The sequence below is a fragment of the Carassius carassius genome, chromosome 6 (assembly GCF_963082965.1).
Source record: "Carassius carassius chromosome 6, fCarCar2.1, whole genome shotgun sequence".
Lineage (NCBI taxonomy): Eukaryota > Metazoa > Chordata > Actinopteri > Cypriniformes > Cyprinidae > Carassius > Carassius carassius.
This window is the reverse complement of record NC_081760.1, coordinates 32,092,287-32,117,507: the sequence shown is the minus strand read 5'-3', so window position 1 is coordinate 32,117,507 and position 25,221 is coordinate 32,092,287. Positions and strand designations below refer to the sequence as shown.

General features: G+C 35.6%; 1 protein-coding gene across 2 annotated transcripts; it reads right to left on the bottom strand.

Moving 5' to 3' along the window:
- Positions 1-3,388: 3,388 nt before the first annotated feature.
- Positions 3,389-24,604, bottom strand: LOC132142655 (rho guanine nucleotide exchange factor 7-like). 2 transcript variants are annotated; one of them, XM_059552687.1, is made up of 22 exons: positions 24,383-24,604; positions 22,745-22,825; positions 17,744-17,828; positions 17,401-17,534; positions 16,984-17,185; positions 14,881-14,969; positions 10,234-10,328; positions 10,064-10,159; positions 9,732-9,854; positions 9,451-9,589; positions 8,879-8,938; positions 8,596-8,742; positions 8,211-8,297; positions 7,874-7,952; positions 7,622-7,755; positions 6,948-7,160; positions 6,665-6,758; positions 6,410-6,499; positions 5,171-5,338; positions 4,608-4,707; positions 4,405-4,459; positions 3,389-4,308 (listed from the first exon to the last, which is right to left on the bottom strand). In XM_059552687.1, exons 1-22 carry the CDS (start codon positions 24,545-24,547, stop codon positions 4,186-4,188), a joined length of 2,559 nt encoding a protein of 852 aa, XP_059408670.1. In that variant the 5' UTR covers positions 24,548-24,604; the 3' UTR covers positions 3,389-4,185. The 2 variants fall into 2 exon arrangements, with proteins under 2 accessions (XP_059408670.1, XP_059408671.1); XM_059552688.1 differs by lacking the exon at positions 5,171-5,338.
- Between the last annotated feature and the right edge of the window lie 617 nt (positions 24,605-25,221).

Here is a 25,221-nt window from a genome sequence, read left to right as displayed (position 1 = left end):
ATGTGTTTTATGAGTCTTTGTATTTATGTAAGAATATTCAGCAGTAGACAAAGGTGACTGATCCATTATTCATCCCTGTGATAAGGCAGGTCTGGCAGTTTGAAAAGAGGCTGACATTTGAGCTTTTTCTCCAACATCTGCAAAATTATATCCTTTCCATTGTAAGTCAATGAGGGGCAGTCTGTGCCCATAAAAGAATGAAATTCTGCTTGTCACTTTCATAAGGGTGAAAATATACAATAACCCTCATGCAGCATAAATGGAAAGGAGACAGAGCTTTTGTCTTTCATCTAAGTGTTGTTCAGTGAAATGTGGTTTAAAACCTGATTTTAAGAATGCTTAAACATAGTATTCTTAGTCGAGCAAGAATATAAAGTAGGCCACGCTACTTAATCAACTTTTTAACCTGCGCTTGACATTTTAACATGACTGGGATCAAAGCAAGGAATTTGTGTTTCTTCGCATTCAGTTAAATACAAAACTAAGTAACTAACTCACTATATTAGAATGATTTTTGAAAGACCATGTGACAAATCATACAAAGCAAACATAACAAAAAAAAGGGAACAGTTATCAAATTATTTTTGATCAAATGAATGCATCTTTGGTGAGATTAAAAGACGTATACCAACCCCAAACTTTGGAATGGTAGCCTTGTCTTCATTCACATAATACTACATATGTAATACCACATCAATCCTGACCAGTGTTGGGTAAGTTACTTTAAAAAGTTATTAATTATTATTATTATTATTAATTAGATTACTGTACTAATTACTCTCCCTAAAAAGTATTATTACTATCCTTACTTGCTAAATCCCATATCAACCTCGACCAGTTGAAAAATATAAGGACATACATGAAACTGAAACTCTTTTAATACTTAATTCTTTCAAATAAATAATATAAACTTGCATAAACTATTCTTGAACTGATCAAAGCATTTAAAGGGAGATGGTTACATAAAAAAAACATACATTTTAACATTAGAAAAAAAAATTTTTTTATATAGAATTGGTAAGTAAATACAATACTAAATGCAATTACATCAAAAAATACTGGAAATAAATTACAGAAAAAGATCCAGAGTAATCCCTTACTTTACCTTTTCAAGTCATCAAATTACAGTAATTAATTATTGTTTAATGCATTACAACAACTACTCTATAACACTACTACTACTACTACTACTACTACTACTACTATAACAACTACGGTTGTGACAAGCATAATGCCTTACTTTATAGACTTGTGTGAATAGAAATATTCATGACTCTCTAACAGTCCGGTAACACAGTAACACAATTACGATTTGAGACGGCACAGAGCAGCTCAATTAAGTGACATTTAACATTTTCTGTCTCTCTGTACCGTTTTCTTCAGTTCTCTAGGCTTTGTCCTTATGTAAATGTGTCCTAAACGTCAGTCTTTCTCAAAATGTCAACGTCGCCTCAGTTCTCACACAAAAGAACAACCTGCCTCCTTCTGCATGGGCCTCAGCCAGTGATTAAATCTCCCACAATGCCTTGCTGTCCCTGAGGATTGTGAGTCTTTGGAAACGTTTGGTACGAGTCATTGTTTGCCATAATAGGGTTGAGGTAGAGGTAGCGATGTTGGAAAACAGATGTGAGACACACAAAAGGGTTACCGCACCTGCACCGTAGCCCTGTGGGTTGAAATATTACTGCGCCAGCAACTCAAACAATACAAACAATGCTAAAAGTACGAGCAATCCAGTGACATTTTCATCATAATTCCGATATTCTTTCATACAACACAAAGAAGTAAAAGAAACAGCAGAAGAAACAGCATCAGGCCAGGAATTTAGATTGCCAATGAATATTGATTTTGGTTGGAGAGACCAAAGAAAGAAGGAAAAACGTTTGAACATCCATCACCATTACCAGTTTACACTAAACACAAAAACAGTCCAAAGTCCACCCACTTCTCTTGAGTTTCAGCAACCTTTCATCTGCATCTGCTGCCATCTCAGTCCGGGATTACAGAGACAGTGGGAATGAAACAATGGGGGAATTAACAGAAAGAAAGTTTGGCTTGTGCCACATCTGTACAGGACAGTGTGTGTAGGGTTTAGGCCAGATTTTATCCATGAACAGTTTAAGTTTGTCCTGCCACTTGCAATTGACTAACATTATGTTTATTAATCTCTTGATTTAGATTTAGTCAAGTCACCTTTATTTATATAGCGCTTTAAACAAAATAGATTGCGTCAAAGCAACTGAACAACATTCATTAGGAAAACAGTGTCAATAATGCAAAATGACAGTTAAAGGCAGTTCATCATTGAATTCAGTGATGTTTTTTAGATTGCTTTTCATTGAGAGAGCAATGACTATTGAGGCCAAGAACAAACTAAAAGACAGAAACATTTTAAAAGTGATCAGTCAGATTCATTGTGACTGTTTAGTAGCAAAGTGTTGGTTTTGCACTACATAAATGATTGAGGCCTTTGTAGGGATTTTGTTGTTTGTTTTATTGCAAATTAACGTGCAATCCAATTCACATCCTCGTATTGTTTGTGTATATTATATTGTTTGAAAATCAGTACTTTTATTTAGCAAGGTTGCATTAAATTGATAAAAGTGACAGTAAAAATGTTAGAGAATTTCCATTCCATATAAATGCTCTTCTCTCTATTCATCAAAGATGAATAGAGAAAGACAAAACTATTAAGCAAAAAAGAAAATTTTATTATGTAAATTAAAAACAGTTATTTTAATTTCTAATATTTTACAATAATACTGCTTTTAATTATTTATTTATGATCTCCTTTCCTAGCTGTCAATACATTGCAGAACCTGATTTTACCAAGCGAGACATGTTCCTGGGACAACAACATTGTGATTAACCAGATTTGAAGAACCAGTTTATAGATTTTGTGAAGTTTACGCTTAAAATCACTGTTTGTTGCTTGTACATCAGTGTCATTCATCTATCATTTCCTCTAATATAGGGATTACTCATAGTTATGGTTAGGGTTAGGTGTAGGGAAATGGTCAAGAATACATTTTTGGAGTAAAATGTTGTTCCAGGGTCAACAAAATATGTTGACCTAGGAACACATCTAACTCAGCAAAATCAGGACGTGCCAATACATTACATATTGTTGATATTGTCATCATTCAAGGACAGATCTGGCAACAGAAAAATTAATTTTGTGACGCAAGAAAGGCATGAAACAACCAATTCCCATTCGAAAGTCACAGTAAGAATATGTATTTATTTAATTCAATAAACACGAAAGAGAGAGTAAGATAAAAAGAGTGCTTTGGGAAGAAAAACATAGATGAGGTTATCTGGATCTATTTCACAATACACATTTAGCAGTAGACAATATTTCATTTAAATACATAAATTAGACAGAAATGCTGACAAAATCCTAGAAATCTCTTTTTCCAAAAAGGCACATTTCTGAGCATTAAATACAATAAAGGAGTATTTCTGTACAAAACAAAACAAAAAAGGTCTGTGAGCACACAATTAGTGTAGAGGATCATAGTAAAACTATTAAAAAAAGATGCAAGCTTAAAGGTGCAAAAGAGCAACCGGACTAAATTAAAATGGAGGTTATTGTAAAAGTAACATTGAAATGACACCCTCCCCAATAAATCTCTAAAAATAAGACTAGTTCCCCTAGAATTGTCTCCAGTACTGTATTGCAAGGTTTTCCATTGGAAAAATCCTACTGAATGTCATCACTTAATGAACATATTGGCTAAGTATGGAAAATGTCAAAGGACACAGGCAATGATGCAGGCCGGGCAACATTTGTTGATACAGTGTGTCTATCATCCCTGAGACTCCCAGTTTTAGACTAGAAACCAATGACATCTGTGATGGTGAGCTAAATGATCAAACTAGTTATTTTGGCAGCTTTGCCAGACCACACCTAATCCTGTAGAGACGTTTCTGATGATGTCCAGGCTACATATTCTTTATCATTAGCATATCTGAAAATGAATTAGATGAACTAGATACTTGGCACTGGCAAACAAAAAAGGCTTGAAAAGGATCATGTTTAAAAGGCATAACACTTTGACTGCGGGAATCAAGTCCAGTTCTGTCACAATATTTACAAGTATTTTTGGTCAGGAGTTAAGACCGATACTGCACTCAACACACAATTATCAGATGCAGCTTTCATTTAGAAATGCACGGATGGGCTCACAAATTAGTCTCATCCCAGGATGGGTCGTTCATACTCTTTAAGACTTTCCTGACAATCTTCTCCAACTCTTTCCGTGCCTTTTGTTCTTCTTCAAGAGTGCGTTTCATTCTCTTGTTGTCCTGGTGATGTAAAATAAGAGAATCCGGGTCATGGCACCAGATTTTGACTTTCAACATGAGCATAAACAAATGTTTGTATGTAGCATGTGAACTGACCTGCTTAAGTTCTTGAACCTCATCTCTTAAGGCATAAACTGTATCCACCAGACTCCTGTAAAGACATCCATATCAAATCATCACCGTGATTATCGTGATATCATATTATAGGGTTAATCATGATGCATTAATGCATAAACTGACAGCCCTAATAACAAATATAGTAAATAAACTGCATTTTATGAATAAATCTGAAAGCTCACCTTTCTTCGATTACAGTTTGACCATTGCTCTTTATCTCTTCCACAATGATTTTCTCCTCTTCAGGAAAAAGCATATGTGGCCCTGACTCCTTCCTTGATCCTGCAAAAGTTTAACAATATTAACAGATTAAAAACTGAACTGTAACATGTTGAACAAGTACATTGTTGTACAGGCTATATACAATCCTACCAGTGTTATTTCAGTATAACTGTGATATTATAGTTTTTATAAAAAAAAAAATTTATATATTTTTTTATTTTCATCTTAATTTTGGTTAGTTTTAGAATTTTTTTTAAATTTTTTTACAGAAACAGGAATTTAGGATGGGGTCATATTAAATGTGAATTCTTCTGTCCGTTGAAAGCCATGGAGCAAAAGCAATAAAAATCTCTTTCTTGCTTGTTGATGTCCTTCCATGTCTTCAATATGTTCCCAACCTTACATATTAATTTCAAAGCTTATATCCAAACACTCAAAAAGAGCTTACCACTTTCAATGTAAACAAAATAAAACAAAGAAGGTGTTTTAATTTCGATGTGTATATACGAGCAGCAGCTCTTACGGGACACAGAGCCCATTCTGTTAGTGTGAGTTATCCATATACTGTCATAGTCCGAGTCTTCAGAATGATCAGAGGGAAATCCGCTGCTACGGCAACCCACAGCATCCGCACACGATTGGTCAACATCAGCCAGCACATGATTATGCATCAAATCAGTACCCTGCCATGCTAATTAGGGATGGGGATCAAACCAATCATATTGGAGAGGACAGGTGGGTTGAGAGGATGGACCAAACCAAGAGGAGTAACGTGAGGGAGAACCCAAGAATTATATGTTTAAAAATAACAAAATGAAAAAAAAATTATATATATATATATATATATATATATATATAACAATGGCGGGACAACATAAGAGAGAAATGAAGGAAGGAAGAAGAAAAGAGACAAATATGCATGTTAAAAAGAGCTGAAAATATTAAAAGAGTGATCAACGCAGTGATAAAGACTTTAGTTAACACATATTTGTATAGGCAATGCCATAATGCAGGAAAAATGCTGCAGTACTTCAAAGACATATGTAAAAATGTTTGACAGGGACTTCAGGACAGATGAAGGTGTTTTGTTGCACTCAAAATAAGTGCCTCCTAGGCGAAATACACTATCCGTTTAGGTTCAGTAAGTTTTTAAATATTTTTGAAAGAAGTCTCTTTTGTTCACAAAGGCTGAATTTATTTGATCTAACAGAGTAAAAGCTGCAATATTGTGAAATATTACAATTTAAAATAACTTCTCTATTTAAATATATTTTAAAATATGATGACAAAGCTGAGTCAGCATCATTACTCCAGTCTTCAGTCACATGATCCTTCAGAAATCATTCTAATATGCTGATTTGCTCTTCAAAAACGTTTCTTATTATTATCAATGCTAAAAACAATAGTTGTGCTGCTTAATAGTTTTGTGGATGCATTCACTGATGAATAGAAAGTTCAAAAAAAAAAAAAAAAAACTTTTATATGTAATGATGTAAAACTCTATGCTGTCACTTTGGATAAATTTAATGCTTCCTTGTTGAATAAAAGTATGAATTTCTTTCAAAGAAATCATACTGACCTGAAGCTTTCAAACAATACTGTGTATTTTAGAAAGAACTTGAAAAAATGCTTTTCAAATGTTTTATGCAAGATCCATAGTTATATTGTCCTCATCACTCATTTACACAGACAAAGACAGTCACAGATTCTGATTTAAAAAATAAATCACAAGAAAATACATAAACGTGTAGAAAGTACATACTTGAGTTTAGCGTCTGCCTTGTTTTAGCGCTTGTGCAGTATGCTTCGATCACTTTCAGGATCTGAGCATCCTCCTCCAGAACTACAGTGCCTGATTGAAAACAAGAAGAGTATATAAAAGATGCCAGTGGTAAGGTAACATTGTGAGAATATAATAAAGGCACTACACCGTATACACAAAAGCAAAACATGTGATGTGTTTGTAATAAATAAATCACATGCATATGCAAAAAGAAACAGAACTTTAATGTCATACTTTTTCTGACAGCAAATTCCTCATCAGATGGCTTCCTCTCAGGTTTACGTTTGGGCAGAAGCTTCTTCATACTTTTGGGACTTTTACTCAGGTCCTGAAGGACATAAGACAATTAGATGCAAATAACCAAATTAAATCTCACACAAAAGAATTTTCTTTAATAATTAAAGCTCAGCTAATAAATAATATGTTTTATCCATTGGTTTATAGTGGTGATTCTTCTAGAGATGCTATTAATGTGTGAACATGCAATTAATGTGTAACATGGCACATAATATGATACCTCTTTATAACACAATGCAGCTGAGGGTTTTAGGGGCGGTGCAGGTCGGAGACAGCTGAGACTCCAGGGCTTCTGGATTTTGGGGGGTTCGAGGGGCCCCCACATCATCCCATTGTGAGGGGTTCCAAGTGAAGAGAGGTGAGGAAGAGTGTGGCATCCGCTCACACCTCGATTCTCTGAGTGTCTGGACGGGGTGAGAGGGTGAGACGGCAGCTGAACAGGACGGAGAAGGGCCAGTGAGTCACACCGAATATCAGTCATTTTTAACATTGCTATGTCACAGAGTTGTTGATACTTTCATTCAGCAAGGACACTTTAAATCGATCAAAAATCACAGTAAAAGATACTAGTTATGTTACAAAAGACTTTGATTTCAAATATATGCTTCTTCTAAATTTCCTATTTCTTCAAAGAGTCCTGAAACAAATGCATTATGGGTTCAACGTGGATAAAAATAAAATATGTTTCTTAAGCACCAAATCAGCATATTAGAATGAATTCACTGAGTAATGGATGCGGACTCAGATTTGCATCACATTTTAAAACATATCCAAACAGAAAACAGCTATTCTGATTTCATAATATTACCGTTTTTGAGCATAAGAATTTTCTTTCAAAAACATTAAAAGATTGTACTGACCCCAAACTCTTGAATGGTAGTGTGTGTTTCTCACCGTATGGCAGGAAACATTCTGTGGTTTCAAGTTGCTGGTTGAAGTCCGTTTGGTTTGACGGATTAAATGATCCACCCAGTCGTGAAGATCTTGCTGGTTATTACAGATCACCTGGATCCGCTCGATCATATTTCCTGCACACACACACACACACACACACACACACACACATCATTACTGCTCAAGTACATGTATTCTCAATATTTAGCAATAATAACATACGTCATGAGGGCCACTAGGTGGGAAACTCACCAGATATTTCGAAAGCATTTTTTGTGGTGTCACTGTCCTCTATTTTATTTACACTCATTCCAGTCAGAGGCAGCTTCCCCTGTGAAAGTCAATCAACCAATCAGCTGTCAGCATTTTAGAGTGTTATTAATACACAAACAAACAGCTGAGCTCATTCTAATATAAGTAATATAATAAAATAATAGAATAATATGGAGTATGAAATTCAGGTCTAGGACTTTACTGCTAAACTGTCGAAACATGAAACAATAATATTAAATATGTAAATGTACAGTATAAAACGCTGATAGGAATGGAGAATGGATTTCTACAACAGAGGAATGAAGGATTGATTTACCTTGTAGATGAAACCACTCATTCGAGGACTAGCGGACAACATAAGAAGTACATGAGGAAACAGCAAAAGGTAGCGCTCATTCTTCTCCTGATGAAGCAGAATATTACAAAGATTTCATTTTGAGTTTAGCATTTTCAGCATACCAAATTCAAAACCAGTCAATTAAAATGAAAGAAACATATATAATATAAATAACAAATGACAGCTCTTAAACCAATGTGTTTTTAACCAGGGGTCCATTGAGAACTTATAAAACTATTTGATTTTTGAAATCTGATGTTTCTAATTATAAATTAACATAAATTTAGCTTTTATTTTTAAATCCTGGAAGTCCCTGATGGTTGGTTGAGTGCTGAAAACCCCTTAAATATTTTGTAACAATCACCTCGGCGCCGTGGTTCTGGATGAGGACTTGAGACATGTACAGGACAGAGCCCAGGGTCTTTATTCCCTCCCCTTCCCAGCCCCGAATAGACTCCATCAGAATCTGCAGCTCTAGCTCCTTCCTCTTCCTCACTTCCTGACACTGGGCCTGAAGACACAACACCACACACAAATAAGCCCAGCATCCGTTAGAAAGATAGCGTAACTCAAACAAACAGCTCATCGTCATTTCACACATCATTCATCCTTATTTACTGCTGAAAAACAAAGAAAATAATACTCACAGAGAGATTTTTAAATACTGTCATGCTCTTTTGAATCTCTGGATAATCTGGATGAAGTGCCTGGGCCGAACAAAGGAAGTGAGTTTGAGCGAGTTAAACTGGTATATTATACACACACACACACACACTGATATAAAGAGAGATTTAGTTTCATTACATAACCAGAATACTTACACTGCCATTAAAAATGTGATGTCAGAAAGCTTTTTTTTTAAATGCCAGTAAAAACATTTATAATGTAATTATAACAAAACATTTCTATTTCTGCAGCCATTTTTTTTTTCTATCTATTCATCAAAGAATCCTGTAACTATCATGGTTACAAAAAAACTATCAAGCAGCACAACTATTTTGAACATTCATAATAATAATAATAATAATAATAAGCTTTTTGAAAAACATATCACCATATTAAAATGATTTCTGAAGGAAAGAGACTTCATTATAAAAAATTAAAATATAAAAAAAATTCTGAAAAACCAATCCCTCACTTTTGAATACTGGTGGACATTTTAACATTTTACTCATCTTTGCCAAAGCAATTTTGACAACCAGGGCAGTTCGGTAGGTACCTCCATGTGGCGCTCCATCTCTTTCAGTAATGTGGGGTATTTGTCCAGTCTCAGGAAGGGTTTGCTCAGGCCCGTGGTGAGTGTGAGGATCCCAGGGCTGTTCGCACCTTTACTTTCCATAAACTCTCCTAATTCCTCACTGAAACACACAAACACTGATGTCATTATTACTATTTCTGAAACTCGATGGTTAAGAATGAATGAAAAAGTATCTGCCCAGTGTGAATTATCTATGCACTGCGTTTCCGTTAGTGTTGTGTGTAATGCCTTGTGTTAAGCACCTGTGTTGTGTGAGAACATTAACCGCAGATGGATGATTGGAGCAGTAGGTCACATACAGGCTCCTCATCTGAGGAATGAGGGACAGGAAGAAGCCTCCTATTCTCTGCTGACTCTCTGGAGCTCTGCACACAACACACATCAGTTCATTTGGAAATATGTTTAATGTAAAAAAAAAAAATGTTAAAGTTGAACAGAGCTAAAAATCATATACATCTTAAAACTTCTGAAGCGTAAATCCAGTTGAGTACAGTGCATTACTGGTAACTTCCACTAGATGTCACACTGTGACAGACTGTGAGTGAGTAAATGAGAACAGTATAGGGACACTTACTTGACACTTTCCTCCAGCGAATGCACCAGTGTCTGCTGAAATGAGCTGATCTCCTCTAGATTTCCTATGATGTGACTGATATCTGACACGCTCAGCCTAGAAAAAGAGAGACATGGGTACTGAACTACTATTATCTCTGGTTATGTTGGACTCTCAGCTTGTGTTCTTACCTGTCTGTGGGCTGTAATGCTCTCAGATACGTTGAGAGGAGAGTCTGCAGCTCTTTACAGTAGTCTGTCTCTGTTTGTACAATATTCTGAACCACCTGTGCATTTGAGAAAATTATTAGTTTTATTAGTATTAGTTTGCAACAGTGTAATGATATGAAAAGATACACACCAGACTCTGTTGTTTAAATGTCATGCATCTAAACCAGATTTGAGGATCACTGATCTAAACTATCATATATATATATATAAAAGATATATAAAAGACTAGTAAAAAACAACAACAGAGAACACTATTTGAAATGCCTAAAGCATCTAATATTAAAATCATCATTATGCAAGTTAAAAAAGTGGCAAGTACTCATGATTGATCTCTTATTACCACATAAGCTCAACATTTAACAATCAGACTGCTGTAGATGGGAGAATAAAGTCAGTGCAGCATATGTTGCTTCATAAATGAGAGAAGCACATTGTGCATGGAAAACTAACAGGTCTAAAACAATATTAAACATGATATATAATATAAAAATGTCATGATAAACTCGGATTTCAGACTAACTTCAAATTTAAATTCATCAATGGTTAAACGAGGCTAGATGACCTCTCTGAATACATCTTAGCAGCTAAAACCAATACAACAATAAATCTTCAATCTGTCCACAAACAGAAAGCAGATGAACCATTACCTGGAAAAGCATAACAGCATGAATCAAAACATTCATACAATGACTTTTTCTTTCCAAATTTCTACCCAGGTGTTAGGTGGATAACCTGTGAAACTTCTTTTTTATTAAAAAGGGGATGCAGGAAATTTAGAAATACAAAGCTCAAAACTACGTTTTTTTTTTTTCTGGCCAAGTCCATTAAATAAATAAAATACATTTAACATTTTAAATGTAGAAATGTCTTTTTTTATATATATATATATTTGGACAAACACAAATTCCAGAGGCTGCTGGAAAATATATTTACAAAGCTCAAAATAAGGATTTTGCCCTGCTTTTCTGGTTGTTTAAATAAATAAAATATTTTATTTAATTATTTGTAGAAATTTCTTTTTTATCACTTTTTTAACATTAATATTAATAATAATAAAAATGAATTTAATAAATTAAATTAAAATAAACCTTTCTCAGACTACGAAAATAATGGGTTTGGGGCATGAAGCTGCTATCTTTTATGTGATGTTATTCCAAAAGACAGTCACCATTTCTTATGCAACAATGTTAATTTGGTCGGCAGATTTGAACATTGACATCACGCCTAAAGAGTGGGTTTGTATCTTTGAAAACATTAAGAGGGTTTCAAAAGACATTAAAATTAGATTAATCCAGTTTAAGATTCTTAATCGCTTCTATTGGACTCCGACTAGGCTGTTTAGGTTGAAGCCGAGGGATAATGCAGCCTGCTGGAAATGCTGCAGCTCGGAAGGAACTCTTTTTCCTCTGCTCTGGGAATGTCCTCTGATTAAGAACTATTTTATTATATATATATATATATATATATATATATATATATATATATATATATACACACATACATACATACATACACACACAGTACAGACCAAAAGTTTGGACACACCTTCTCATTCAAAGAGTTTTCTTTATTTTCATGACTATGAAAATTGTAGATTCACACTGAAGGCTTCAAAACTATGAATTAACATGTGGAATTATATATGGAATCATATACATAACAAAAAGTGTGAAACAACTGAAAATATGTCATATTGTAGGTTCTTCAAAGTAGCCACCTTTTGCTTTGATACTGCTTTACACACTCTTGGCATTCTCTTGATGAGCTTCAAGAGGTAGTCACCTGAAATGGTCTTCCAACAGTCTTGAAGGAGTTCCCCGAGAGATGCTTAGCACTTGTTGGCTCTTTTGCCTTCTGTCTGCGGTCCAGCTCACCCCTAAACCATCTCGATTGGGTTCAGGTCCGGTGACTGTGGAGGCCAGGTCATCTGGCACAGCACCCAATCACTCTCCGTCTTGGTCAAATAGCCCTTGATGCCTTCAGTGTGACTCTACAATTTTCATAGTCATGAAAATAAAGAAAACTCTTTGAATGAGAAGGTGTGTCCAAACTTTTGGTCTGTACTGTATATATATATATTCATATGAAAAAATGTCTTTCAACATCAATGATAGGGCGGAAAAATATGTGGTGAAATGGGGAAAATATGTACAATATATTGCTACCAGATGAGAGCATGGTGCTTTTTGAAAAATGTACATTTGATCTGGTTTTCTTAACTCCTTTTTGCTTATTTATATTATTTAATTATGTTCATTAAAAATGTATCATCATCACTATGGGATACATGTTCAGATGTCAATTGTAAGTTGAATACAATTTTGATTACAATGTATCAGTGATGTTACAAAACGCAATAAAATACTAATTACAAAAAAAAATAATAATAATAATAATAAATCAATACTAATATTTCCCCATCAGTTTAAAGAATTCTAAAGTAAATACATCTGATCTGCTTCCACATATTTAATGTGGGTTTGAAGACAGATCAATAACTGAAAATACAAGAAATATGTTTTCATGGATATATGATAGGTTGCATAACAGTCTAAACTTGAAAATGCCAACTTTTTCCTCAAGAATCAGCCAGCACCAGGAACAAAGTTTGTCTGTAAACACATGTATGAACGTCTGACAGTTAAGGCCATTTCAAACTGTGTCCTTAACTTGAATGGATCTCCTCCCCTAAACGCTGCTGTAAAAGACTGAACTCCTCCTGACCTCAAACTCGTGCCCTCCCTGAAACACACACACACACACACTCTCTTCATCTTCGGTCGCTCTTCCCTGCGCAGTCTTCAGAGGAGTGTTGGGTCAGTTAACTGCACATTCTCATCAAACATGACACATAACCATCACAGACGCTCAAACATAGACAGTGCAGGGCCTCAGGCACAGCTGTCCCCTGAGTCAATGAGATGGAAAAGATGACCTATATTATGGGACGACTGAGACAAACACACACACACACACACACACACACACACACACCAGTAAGAACTGATAACCAAATACAGACATTCACAACAACACATTTACATATGAACATGCATATACAAGCCCAGACACACACTTTCTCTTTGTACACACTTCTAAATACACAAATATGCTCACATATAAACATGTTCACACATACAAAGGGTGGTTTCCCAACGTGGTTTTATACTGAGTTTATGACAAACTGATTTCTATCTCTTACCCTACTGCTATCATTCACACAAATCCTTTTGCATTTTCATGCAGACAGTCTTCACAGTGAAGGTGACTTCAAGTTTAACATCCTTGAGGAAAATTTGGTAAAAGAGAAATCTGACCTACACACACATTAACAGCTCACGTCGCATAAGGAAATGGAGCACAATAAAGTACATTTGCATACATATAGAGATATGCAAATGATGTGCAAATGACTTTTATTAACAATAGTTATTGTCAGGATGTTGAACTTGTGTCTCTTAATTATTGACATTAAATCAAGCCCAAACCTGAAGCAGCATCTGCTGGTAGGAGTTTAAACTTGGATTATCAGCTCTTAAGTAAGTCTAGTTTGGCGAGGCTTTTAAACACAGATTAAAGCCTTATGACTGTAAATTCAAGGATTAGTCCAAAGCTAAGACTGAGAAAACGAACACAACGCTTCTTTCAGAAAACCCTTAAACAAATCGAATGTCCTCGCAATGCAGCGTTTTAACCTCAGTGTTACTCTAAGAAAATGAGTAGCATTGCATTATCTTTAGCTGTCAGAACGGGTTCATGGATGTTTCTGGTCCACATACACATACTAAGGCTGCATTTAGTTGATCAAAAATACATAAAAAACAGTAATTATTATTAATGTTGAAAACAGTTATTTTTGTGGAAACCCTGATACATTTTTGTCATCATTCCTATTTGTATATAAAGTCCAAAAGAAAAGCATTTATTTAAAAAAAAATCCTTTGTAATACTGTAAATATTTTTACTGTCAATTAACTTAACGCATCCTTGATGAATAAAAGTGATCAATTTATTTTCTTTGGAAAAATCTTACAGCCACACACTTCTGAATGGTAGTTTATATATTGACTTTTTAATAGGCATATTAATGTTTATGTCAATTAGGATGTCTAAAGAAGGATTTGCATATTGTATTTACATAAGTTTAATGTGTTTCTCATAGTTAAGTCTAAAATAACATTTCAGAGGGGGTCCAGACAAACAGACACATGCAACAAACAAGTCTATATATATATCTATATATCTATATATATATATATATCTATATATATATATATCTATATATATATATATCTATATATCTATCTATCTATCTATCTATCTATATATATATATATATATATATATATATATATATATATATAAATCCTTTGCAGTGTTTCATAACCCTCTAAAGTGATTCATAATTCTGCTATAACAATCACTCCTAATCTTTATTATTCAGAATTGGTGTTGTGTACTTGCATATTTGGTTCGGGAAATATCTGTGCAATACAAACCCCCCCCAGAGGCATCACTTCCACCCCACGCACATCATAAATAATCAACTCGTTCCATGTGGGAGGTGTTACATGCCACTAGTGCAACACTACAGCACATCTCGCTTACCACATTATAGTAAGTCTTGCAGAAGTTAGTGGTCTCAAAGCCCTTGGGTGGACTCTTCAGTGTTCCAGACTTAGGGGACACAGGTTTGTCTGTTTGAGAGAGCAAAAACAGAACAAGAGGTAAGGAGTTCACCTTAGACCATCTGGAAACATTTTCTTTCTGTTATTGAAGTAAATCTCTCCTGCAGTGAGCAGTCAGGACAGGAATATTAGATTTAGATACCTAGAGGGCGAGATCAGAGTTTACAGGAACACATTACACTTCTTCCTTCAGAAAGAAGATGGTTTGAACAGTTCACTTAGTTCAATCCATTATGGTTCATTTACACTTCTATCAGTAACATAACGTGTGAACTTCCTGAAATCATCAAAATTGCCAGCTCGAACCTTTCTCATCGTGCCACAAGAAAACAATCAGTTCCTTGATTAAAACCATTATTCTCTACTTTGCAAATCTGTGATTTTGTTTTTTTCCTTCCCTTCCCCAAGTTTCCTAAGAACTCAACATCTCCACGGAAGAAGATTTGAACAAGGAATAATTTACCCAAAAATGACAGTTGTGTCATCATATTCACTCTCATCTTGTTCCAAAACTGGGAGACATTCTTCCTCTGCGTTTGCGCTCAACTGAAGTAAGTTGAAATGATATGAGGGTGAGCATATGACAGAATTGACATTTTTAGATGAACTGTCCCTTTAGTCATGTAATCTGAACCAAAAAAATATTCCCTTCTTCCTAACTGCTGCCATTTTTGAGGGGATGTATGAAATCAATATACTATTAAAGCCTACTACAAGTATTGTTCGGCACGCATTTAGCACAAGTAAATCCTAAAAGAGACTGGATCGCTAAGTGCTCAGAAAGTGGAATTAACTGAGTGTGGAACCATATTGAGAGGAAAGGGGAAGTGCTGTCTTCTGGCTGCTGCACTTCCTGTCTTTGTTGTTAGATGGTGTTTCCTTCCTGTTAAGTCCTGGATGGTCAAGCTCTGATGTCATCCTAAATTATTTCCATTCACGCTGGGGCGAATACACATTAAGGTGGTTTCCCCATACATGAGAGGGAAGCATCTGTTCGGCATCATGGGGTGTATATATAGAATATGTTTGGACTGCAGAACAAGGGTCAGGGGGTTGTGTTTATACTACAATGTGCATACATTGAGATAAGGCTTTGAAAAGCTTATCTAAATTATACACTACCGTTTAAAAGTTTAGATTCAGTAAGATTAAAATGAGCTTTATCCAATTAGGGCACGTTAAATTGATCAAAATTGACAATAAAGACATTTAGAAATTTACTAAACTTTTCAATTTCAAAATATGCTGCTCCTTACAACTTTGACATAATGCAAAAATGTATTGTGGTTTCCACAAAAATATTAAGCAGTACAACTATTTTCAACATCGATGATAATAGGAAATGTTTCTTGATCAGCATATTAGAAGGATTTCTGAATCGTGTGACACTTCAAATAGAATATAGTATAAAACATTTTATTCTCAGTTTGCTACCTTGGATGCAGCACGTGGTCCTGTACCCAACATTGGGCTGAACGAGCGCACATTTTTCCACTGTAAGCATGTAGTGGTCACATAATCCTACAGTTTTTGGCTTTTGCAGAGAGCTGCCATTCAGTTCTCTTTTGGCACATTTTCATTAAGGCTGTAAGTCCTCTATTAATCGCCTTTTAATAGCGCTGAGCAGATTTGTTGTTCGCACACAGTGCCTCATAGAGTACAAGTACAGGTATAGCTTTTAAAAAATATATCACCCAAATATTTTAAGCTGGCTATAGTGATGAGAGCCTAACATGCAGAGATTTTCTGATCCATGCACATACTCAGCAGGTCTTTCTGAAAATATTAGGGTAACACTAGGACACAGAAGACAGTCAGCAGGTAAATGGGGTTTACAAAATTTAATATCTTTTGCTTTTCTTGGCAGCCTATGAGAGGACTACGAGTAAGACAAAACCCTTAGTTCGCTTTGCTTGTCCGGTCCTGCAGGAGTCTAGATCAGTTCTATTCCTACAAGAGTTTTGTCAGGTTTCAACTTCTGCAACTAAATTTTTCCCAAAGGTTTAAAGCGGCAAATACTAACCAGAGCCCTTGATCTCTTTGACATAGTTGCTAGGAAACCATCCGGTTTTGCCGTTTAGAGACCCCTCCCACCAGCCGCCCTCTTCCTGCCGCGTGACCTGGATGATGTCACCCTTATTGAAGGACAGCTCATCCTCATTGGTCTGCTGAAAGTCAAACCGCGCTTTCACCAGCACCTGAGGGGCGCTGTTTTCAGTCATATCCTAGAAAGAAAGAGAAAAACGAATACAGAGAGAATTTATTCCAGTTTTATATTTGTCTCAATTTACACGTGTACCAAGTACTCAAAAAGGTGTTACACACAAAGAACTGAGTAGTACCTTTAACAATATATATATATATTTTAAATCATTTCAGTCTGTTTAGATTTTTTTTATTCTATTTATTTATTAGGGTGTGAAGTGCTTGTGAAGCTCACCAGACTGCGGTACTGGTTGTACTTAAGTCTGGATGATCTCCTGTGAGTGAAAGAACAGGTGATCGAGTCAAAGGACTTGATCCGCAGAGAAGACGAGTGACGTGAACACACAGAATTACTCTCACCACCGGACTCTACAACCAGAAAATACTCATCAAGATAACACACACATTTACATAGCTTTCTAAATGGGGACATTCCATTCTGTTGTCTTTATTTAAAGCTAGACATAGATACTATAACCTAACCCTAACCTTAAAGGGATAAGTCACCCAAAAATGTAAAAAAAGAAGATATTTTGAAGAATGTTGGTAGCCAAACAGTTGCTTCAGATGTATCTCACCTGAAGTTGCTTTGTTGAGTGCAACCAAACAATTCAAGACTTTGGAGAAGTTCTGGCCCTGAAACAAGTCATTGGCCTCAAATACCTGCAAAGGGGAAAATGCCACAATTACACACGCTAAAAACAAAAAGACATTCATGAGCTCAAATATAAAGTGAATAAAAGTGCAGAATTTGGATCTGCTAGTCTCACATCATACAGATAATCCTATAGAAAATAAATTAAATGTTTTGGTTTGATGCACTAGATACCTTATGTGTAGTAAGTTAACATGTCCCAGAATAATAACTACTTTTTTCCTTTTGCTATACAAGATCAACTTGATTAATGACATACATACATAAGTTTAGGGCCAGGAATTTTTATTTCTTTATTTAATTAATGGTTTTATTTATCAGTGATGTATGAAACCAATTAAAAGTAACAGTAAATGCTTTCATAATGTTTTAAAAGACTTCATTCACCTATTTATCAAAGAAAACTGAAAAATTATTATATTTTCCAACAAAAATATTAAGTAGCTTGACTGTTTTCAACATGGATAATAATAAGGAATGTTTCTTGTGAATCAAACCAGCATATTTAAATCTATGCATTTGAAATGAAATGCATCAGGGGATTAGAATACGATAAGTGATGCAGGCCCAAGCATTACACATGGTAAAAAGCTTCGAGTCTATATATTAAACTTGGACGGACAGTTTTAGCAGAGGTAGATTGTAACTCAAATCATGTAAAGTTAAATATGCAAATCCATATTCAAATTCATGTACAAAACAGCAGAACAGTAAGAATCATTCTTAAAAATATGCACATATTCTGCACAATAAGCAACATTACAGAAACTTTGCCACTGGGGTTAATTTCTTTGACCTCTTTGCGACAGACCAAAGTTCCAGTCACAAAACCTACAAACATTTATAAGGATCACAGATTTTCTATAACAGGAGTCTGCTTCACTGAGGGAATATAAGGATCTAGTTTAGCGAAGCTAGGGCAGCGTTGTGTGTGTTTCTGGCTCTCAGACTACCTGCTGCTCTCTGGGCCATCTGGACACATAAGCTCATCCCAAATAAACCCAAACTGGCCTGATCAGACACCAGCTTGATTTTAACTACTCAACTGATACAGGCAATAAGATGGAGAAATAAAGTTGTCCTGGACATTAAACACCAAACTTTTCCTGGTGGATCAGTTCATTTGCATTTTTCTATGATGATTATCATTTAGGAAACTACCTTTTAAGGAAGTCAAGTATGAATGTTTTACTTGTTGATCACTTACATACTGTAAAGTTTCAGGAGTTACAGCCATATTTAAATGCGGCATTGAATCCCCTCACTTACAGTTTTGAGTGTGTACAGAACTGAATTCACACTCCAAACTGCAATCATCACACTCTTGTAACCATAGCAATGTTTTGCTGTCTCACGCATTTGGTATCCGCTATTTTTGACCAAAGACGTTATGTTTGTTTGCCGATTTTAACGAGACCTCTGTTGACAAAGCCATCGTGTTTTGTTTAAGTTTGGAAGGTTGCTTTGCAGATCGCACTGCTGAAGTGTTGCCGTCTCCACTTATTTAAGCAATGCTTATTAGGTGTCTTTGGGTTTGTTGTTTGGGCCCGGCTCATAAAGCGATCCAGTTTATGGAGATAATAAAGTAGACAGGAGGTGATATTTTGGTATATTTCCAAGATAACGTTTATTTTAGGCTTTGTTCTCATTTGCAGTTTTTTATGTCAAGGTCTGGCAACACTGAGTCTAAACGTATCTCCTTTTCTGTGAATTCTTGCACCACAACACTGACACACGTTTAAATACGTCATTAACAACTAGTTGTTCAGTTTGGTTCCGTACACACCATGTACATTTTCTGCAAATGGGGTTGTCACTACTTAAATTTTTTGGGAGCCAATTCGATTGTAGTGGTTGTCGTTCCTGTAAATTACTCAACTGTGTGTCAGAACAGGATTAAGCAATAAAAGGTGAACTGGCAACTGAATTTAGATGCATTGTGTTATGTGGCCATTGTTTTCTCTACACAGTTAGGAAGCAGGCTATTTTATCAATTGTCATTAATTGTCAAAATTGTCAATGTTTTTGGAATGGTGTTTGCCATTTTCCCATTCCTCTGCCATAATATGAAACATAATTTACTTGATCTTAAGAGGTATTATCATGTATTAAGGAAGCAAATTGGGTTCATTTGGATTTCATGCTGTCTTAAAAGTCACCTGTTACTTTTATAACAATTTTTGTTTTGATAACAGACTTTAATTTTATAAATAAAATACACTTAAAGGTAAGATTTGGGGTAAGGCTTTTCCTTTCAAAAATAAATTATTTTATTCAGGAAGAACACATTAAATTGACCAAAAGTATATGTCATACATACATACATACATTTATAACATACATACTTAACCACATGCGATTCATTTGCGATTATGACGCGATATTGCGTAGCTTGTCAGCGAACTACGACTCTGTATATTAAGTGCCGCTCCATTTGAAAGCAGGTGATGGACATTTACTGCTAATCACAGAACCGGCTTTACTGATGAGACACGCATGACAATTGCATGTGATTAATCATGCAGCTATATATATATATATATATATATATATATATATATATATATATATATATATATTAATAATATACACACACGGTTTTCAGAAAAATATTACAATCAGCATATTAAAATGATTTCTAAAGAATCATGTGACACTGAAGACTGGAGTGAATGGATCACATAAATGCAGCCATATAAGAGACCTTTAAAAATCCTGTAGACACCCAGAAATTTGAACAGTACTTTACACTAATAAAATGGTTGCAGTCTTTACTGAATTAGACACTTTAACCCATGGCACTGTAGCAATCTAAAACAGGAACTGACAAAAGAAACGTTCTCCTATCAGTGAATTAAGATGTTAAATAAGCCATTTTTATTTTCTCCAGTGAATTTCTCAAAAAAGAAACACAAAGACATTTCATTAATTTTCAGTACTTGATACAGGTCTAAAGTCCAATCCTCAAGACTCAAGCACCATCAGCAATCATCAGACACATCTAAGTCTACATTACATCATCTGCCATCACTGTAGTGGAATTAAATTCCCTCCTGTTTTCTCTTTAAACCAGTCATCCAAACATGCCATTTGAAAAAGCAGTTTTAGCATGGAGTGCCTCTCTTAATTCTGGTCTGTGCCAAACCCCACAGCACCATTAATGAGCTGGCAGCTCTGCCCATTCAAACACACAACTCTATTCACCACAATAGAGGGCTTGTCTGAAACTCTCACAGCTGGCTAGAAGAACCGAAGACACTGGCACTCCTGAAACGCACAGTTACACACACACAGAACCATAAACGTCCTACACAGCAGCACTCATACGAGCAACATACGCAAACAGCACCCCTGTGGGCAGAAAGACTGCAAAGTGTTTGTGAAGAAAAATCCCTGTCAGATTTCCTGAAAACACTAAAAAGTGAAAAAAGCAAAAGTAACAGCTTTTACTGACAGAATAGCAGTTGTTGAGAAAACATTTTGCTCCCATCACATTAGATCTGCATGGAATTCATTACATAGCCAGTGTTTGCAGTAAATCAAAGGTCATTTGACAATTCATTGCACTATAATGTGAATAATTTATGGCTGCATACTGTGCTGTCTATTTTCACACGCTATTAGCAAGAAACGACATGCAATTGCCTGTACAGACATACTATAGATATCTGCAGGAAAAATGAGCAGAGCTGGATCTAAATACAAAATATAGCCATAAAAATAGGTTTAACAATAGGATTGGCTCTAAATCCAGTAAAAACACTGCTATGGTGAAAAGATCTGATTCAATCTCACACCAACACCTACTGGACTTGCGTGGAGACAGCTGCCAGAACACCATGTTAACAAACACATGAACTGTTAATAGCATACCAACAGCGTAAAAAAAACTGTTACAATGCACTGCAATTTTCAGCAAATAACTTCTCTTGATAAACAAGTATGGACCACTGAATAAATAAACTACTGAATAAATTCTAAAAGTTAGTGTTTATTATGAAATCTTGGACGTTCATGATTGTAATTCAGCAGTCCAGCTTCCCTAAGATCACGATCAAGCTGCCATGTAAACTATACATAATTGAACAGCTCTATATAGAAGTTGGATATACAAGTAAATCCAGCTTTATCCACAGACGTTAAGTATTCTCACGTAAACCACTATATACTAAACAGCAAAACTAAACTGCTTGATTGTTTATGTTGTTGCAAGATGTAAACTATATGACCACACAGCTCTTATCTGTTAAATGCAACTATAAGGCATGAAGATAGTAAGATACTATAAACAAATTTTTCTGTATAGCTACTTCGAAATAAGGTGTATTGTGAAAAAGCGGTATAATAAAATCGACTTGACTTATGTGAACATCAGCTTCAGTTTAAAGCCCACATTCTGCTTTATTCTGGAAAACCCTTTTAGATTCATTACAGCTGTTATTGGAATAATATTTTTATTAAACCAAACTGTATACATTATTTTCCTGAAATATTTGCTCATTCACATCCTTAGTGATTAATTGCAAGGGCACTTAAAAATAGTTTACTGATTGTTACATCATGTCTTTCAATGTTTTTATAATCAAATCTGTCTTCCACAGCTTGACTTTTCACTGTCTATAAATACAAAGTACAGCAAGCTACGTGCTCATCTACAAATGAGACATTGCATTAAAGCAATGTTCCATTAATCATCTAAGAAATTGTAATGGCAACAAACAAGCCAAGATGCAGTAATAAAACTCATTGGCATTGTTACCGATGTAATAATAACTCTAAAACCAAAACACACAGGATTAGTCTGTTCCCAACTCCAGCTGAGACTCAGTCTGGCGACCACACAAGCCACTGGATCAGTGATCAGAAATATAAAGGAGGGAAATGAACGACTAAAACAGAAGCTGAAAGATCATGCAGGACTCACCTCTATGTGATATAACGCACAGCCTTTCACAAACTCTCTGATATTACTCAGACACTCGTCTTTCCGCGGGTCCTGATAGATCTGAAAATAAAGCGAACAGATGAATCCTCTTCCAAGCAGGTTGGTCAAAGAATAAACAAAAATTAATGCGAATATGCCATTTGTTTATTTCACGGCTCATCGCCCCGTCCCTGCAAAAATCCTATTATTCTTAATAGGGAAGTTGGCGGATGAATAGCGGAAATGACGTGGGCTAATAGCCTGCTGTTGGCTGGGTTCAGTGAGAGAGGCATGTTGGCAAACTCTACCTGAGCTGTCAGAGCAAAGTCTAACATCTCCATGAGATGCTGTAACTATGCGACACATTATAGTTTATACAATAGAACCTGTCAGTGAATCTGGACATCTTAACATTCCACTTGCCAGAGTCAAGCATCAGACATGATATAAAATGCTCAGACGTTTTATAAAATCATACGATTGCTGCGATTTCAGACTATGTTGTATTACTTATAAATTAGAATCAATTATCAATATATTAGAATACTTTCTGGTAACGTTACTACACTGTATGTCGAGACTGTGGTTGATATAATCCACAAAATGTTTATGAGTTATTAAATAAACACATCCACATTATCATTTCTATCAAAGCGTATGGGGATATAATAAATTATAACATAAAAATGACACTGAACTCCATACAGTTGCAAATAACATTCTGCATAAGAGGATGTTCAGCTAGAATTAATTATTGTTTTGAAGTATGCTCAAATTCAATAACTCTGCTCCATTGGCAGATTTCTATTTATAATCAAAATGGTATAATTATAAAACGTAATGTTCCACATGCGGCATATTTCTAGTGAGATGAGTTAAATAAATTTTTCGCGAATCGTTTTTTTTTTCCGAACAGTTCGTTCAAGTGAGTCGGTTCAAACAACAACAACGAGCCATGATGTACCTATGAGAATTTGTTCCTATTAAGGTTGGTTATTCACTGTAATTTCAAGTGTCCCAATTCAACCTGTAAAGCCACGGCATATGAAAGTGTCCTTTAAGCAGAATGTATAGAATATATTTTATCTATTAATTCGTCAGTTTTTTGGCTCATTAATTCGGGCACGTCCGAACGATACGGTTGAATTCAAAGACTCAGATTCGCGAAATCAAACAAACCATTCAACTGATTCACTAAAAAGATCCAACTCAAAATCAATTCGTTCACCAACCAGACATTCATATCTCTCTATTTTCCAGTCAATAGCGGTCGGTCGATTTATAGAGACAAATCCCAAAGTTAATATCCGTTTATCTATTTGTTGTTGTTCACCTTCGTTTATCATTACTATTATTATTAAAATACCACTCTTGCCTTATTAATGCAAAATATACAAAATGTCCTCTACATACAATCTACTTAATCCCCCTTTCATTCACAGTTCAAGGAATGGAATTAAAAACTAAAAAATGAAAGAAAACAGTATGCTAATGTGTTGGTTAGTCGTAGCGCGTGCAGTGAACGAACACAAAGGCGCGCGCGGAGACCGACGCTCCGACGCACAAAAACATCTGCGCTTCTGTCAGATGGATTTACTCTGTTACGGAACTTTACGAGCTTCGTCCTAATCGTCTTACCGTGTGAACCGAGCCGGGTCGCAGTCGTTCCAGCAGTTTACACAAAACCACTCCATCTCTTAGAGATGCCTGTAAAAAGCCTTCAGGGTCCGATAGTGTCTTTTTGGGTGATTCCAGGACACCCAGCGTTATTAACCATGTGATGGTCTGTTCAGCCGAATTCATGACCTCGTATGCGTCTAAAGCTCAAACGGGATAATCCATAAGCAAACGAATATGCGCACAGCAGCAGCAGGATATTTGGAGCGAGGGCTCTGGTCCCTCCTTTTCCCTGGATGTGAGGGATGACGATTTGTTTAGGGTTATCTGGCAGGTCCGGTTTCTCTCCTCTTCTTTCATCTGGCAGGATGTCAGCCAGTGTTAAACCAAAATCAACAATCTGCAATTGTTTTCCGCCACATGACACCCAATTCATGCATCTTGGGCTCACTGAATACTTTAAAGACTTCAGAAACAAACGCATTGATATTCTAGTCATTTAGCAGCACTAGATATGAAAGTCAACATTTGGTCGTGTGTTATTAGGAAATCTTATATATTTAACACCACATGTCCACAGGTGGAGAAAAACAAACTTATATATATATATATATATATATATATAAAATATTGCGCAAAAGTCAAATTGTATGATCTACAGACCACACGTATCCATTAAAGTCTACACGTCTGAATTTATTCAAAAAGGCGCTGAAGCCAAAATCATATTCCATTGAACTTCAAAGTACCCGAGCGCCCCCTGCTGGATTTTTATTATACACGTCAGCTCCTAAAAAACCCCCCCACGGATGAATTAAAAAGTGAATTTAACTCTCTACTCCTTAACCAGGAGACATCAT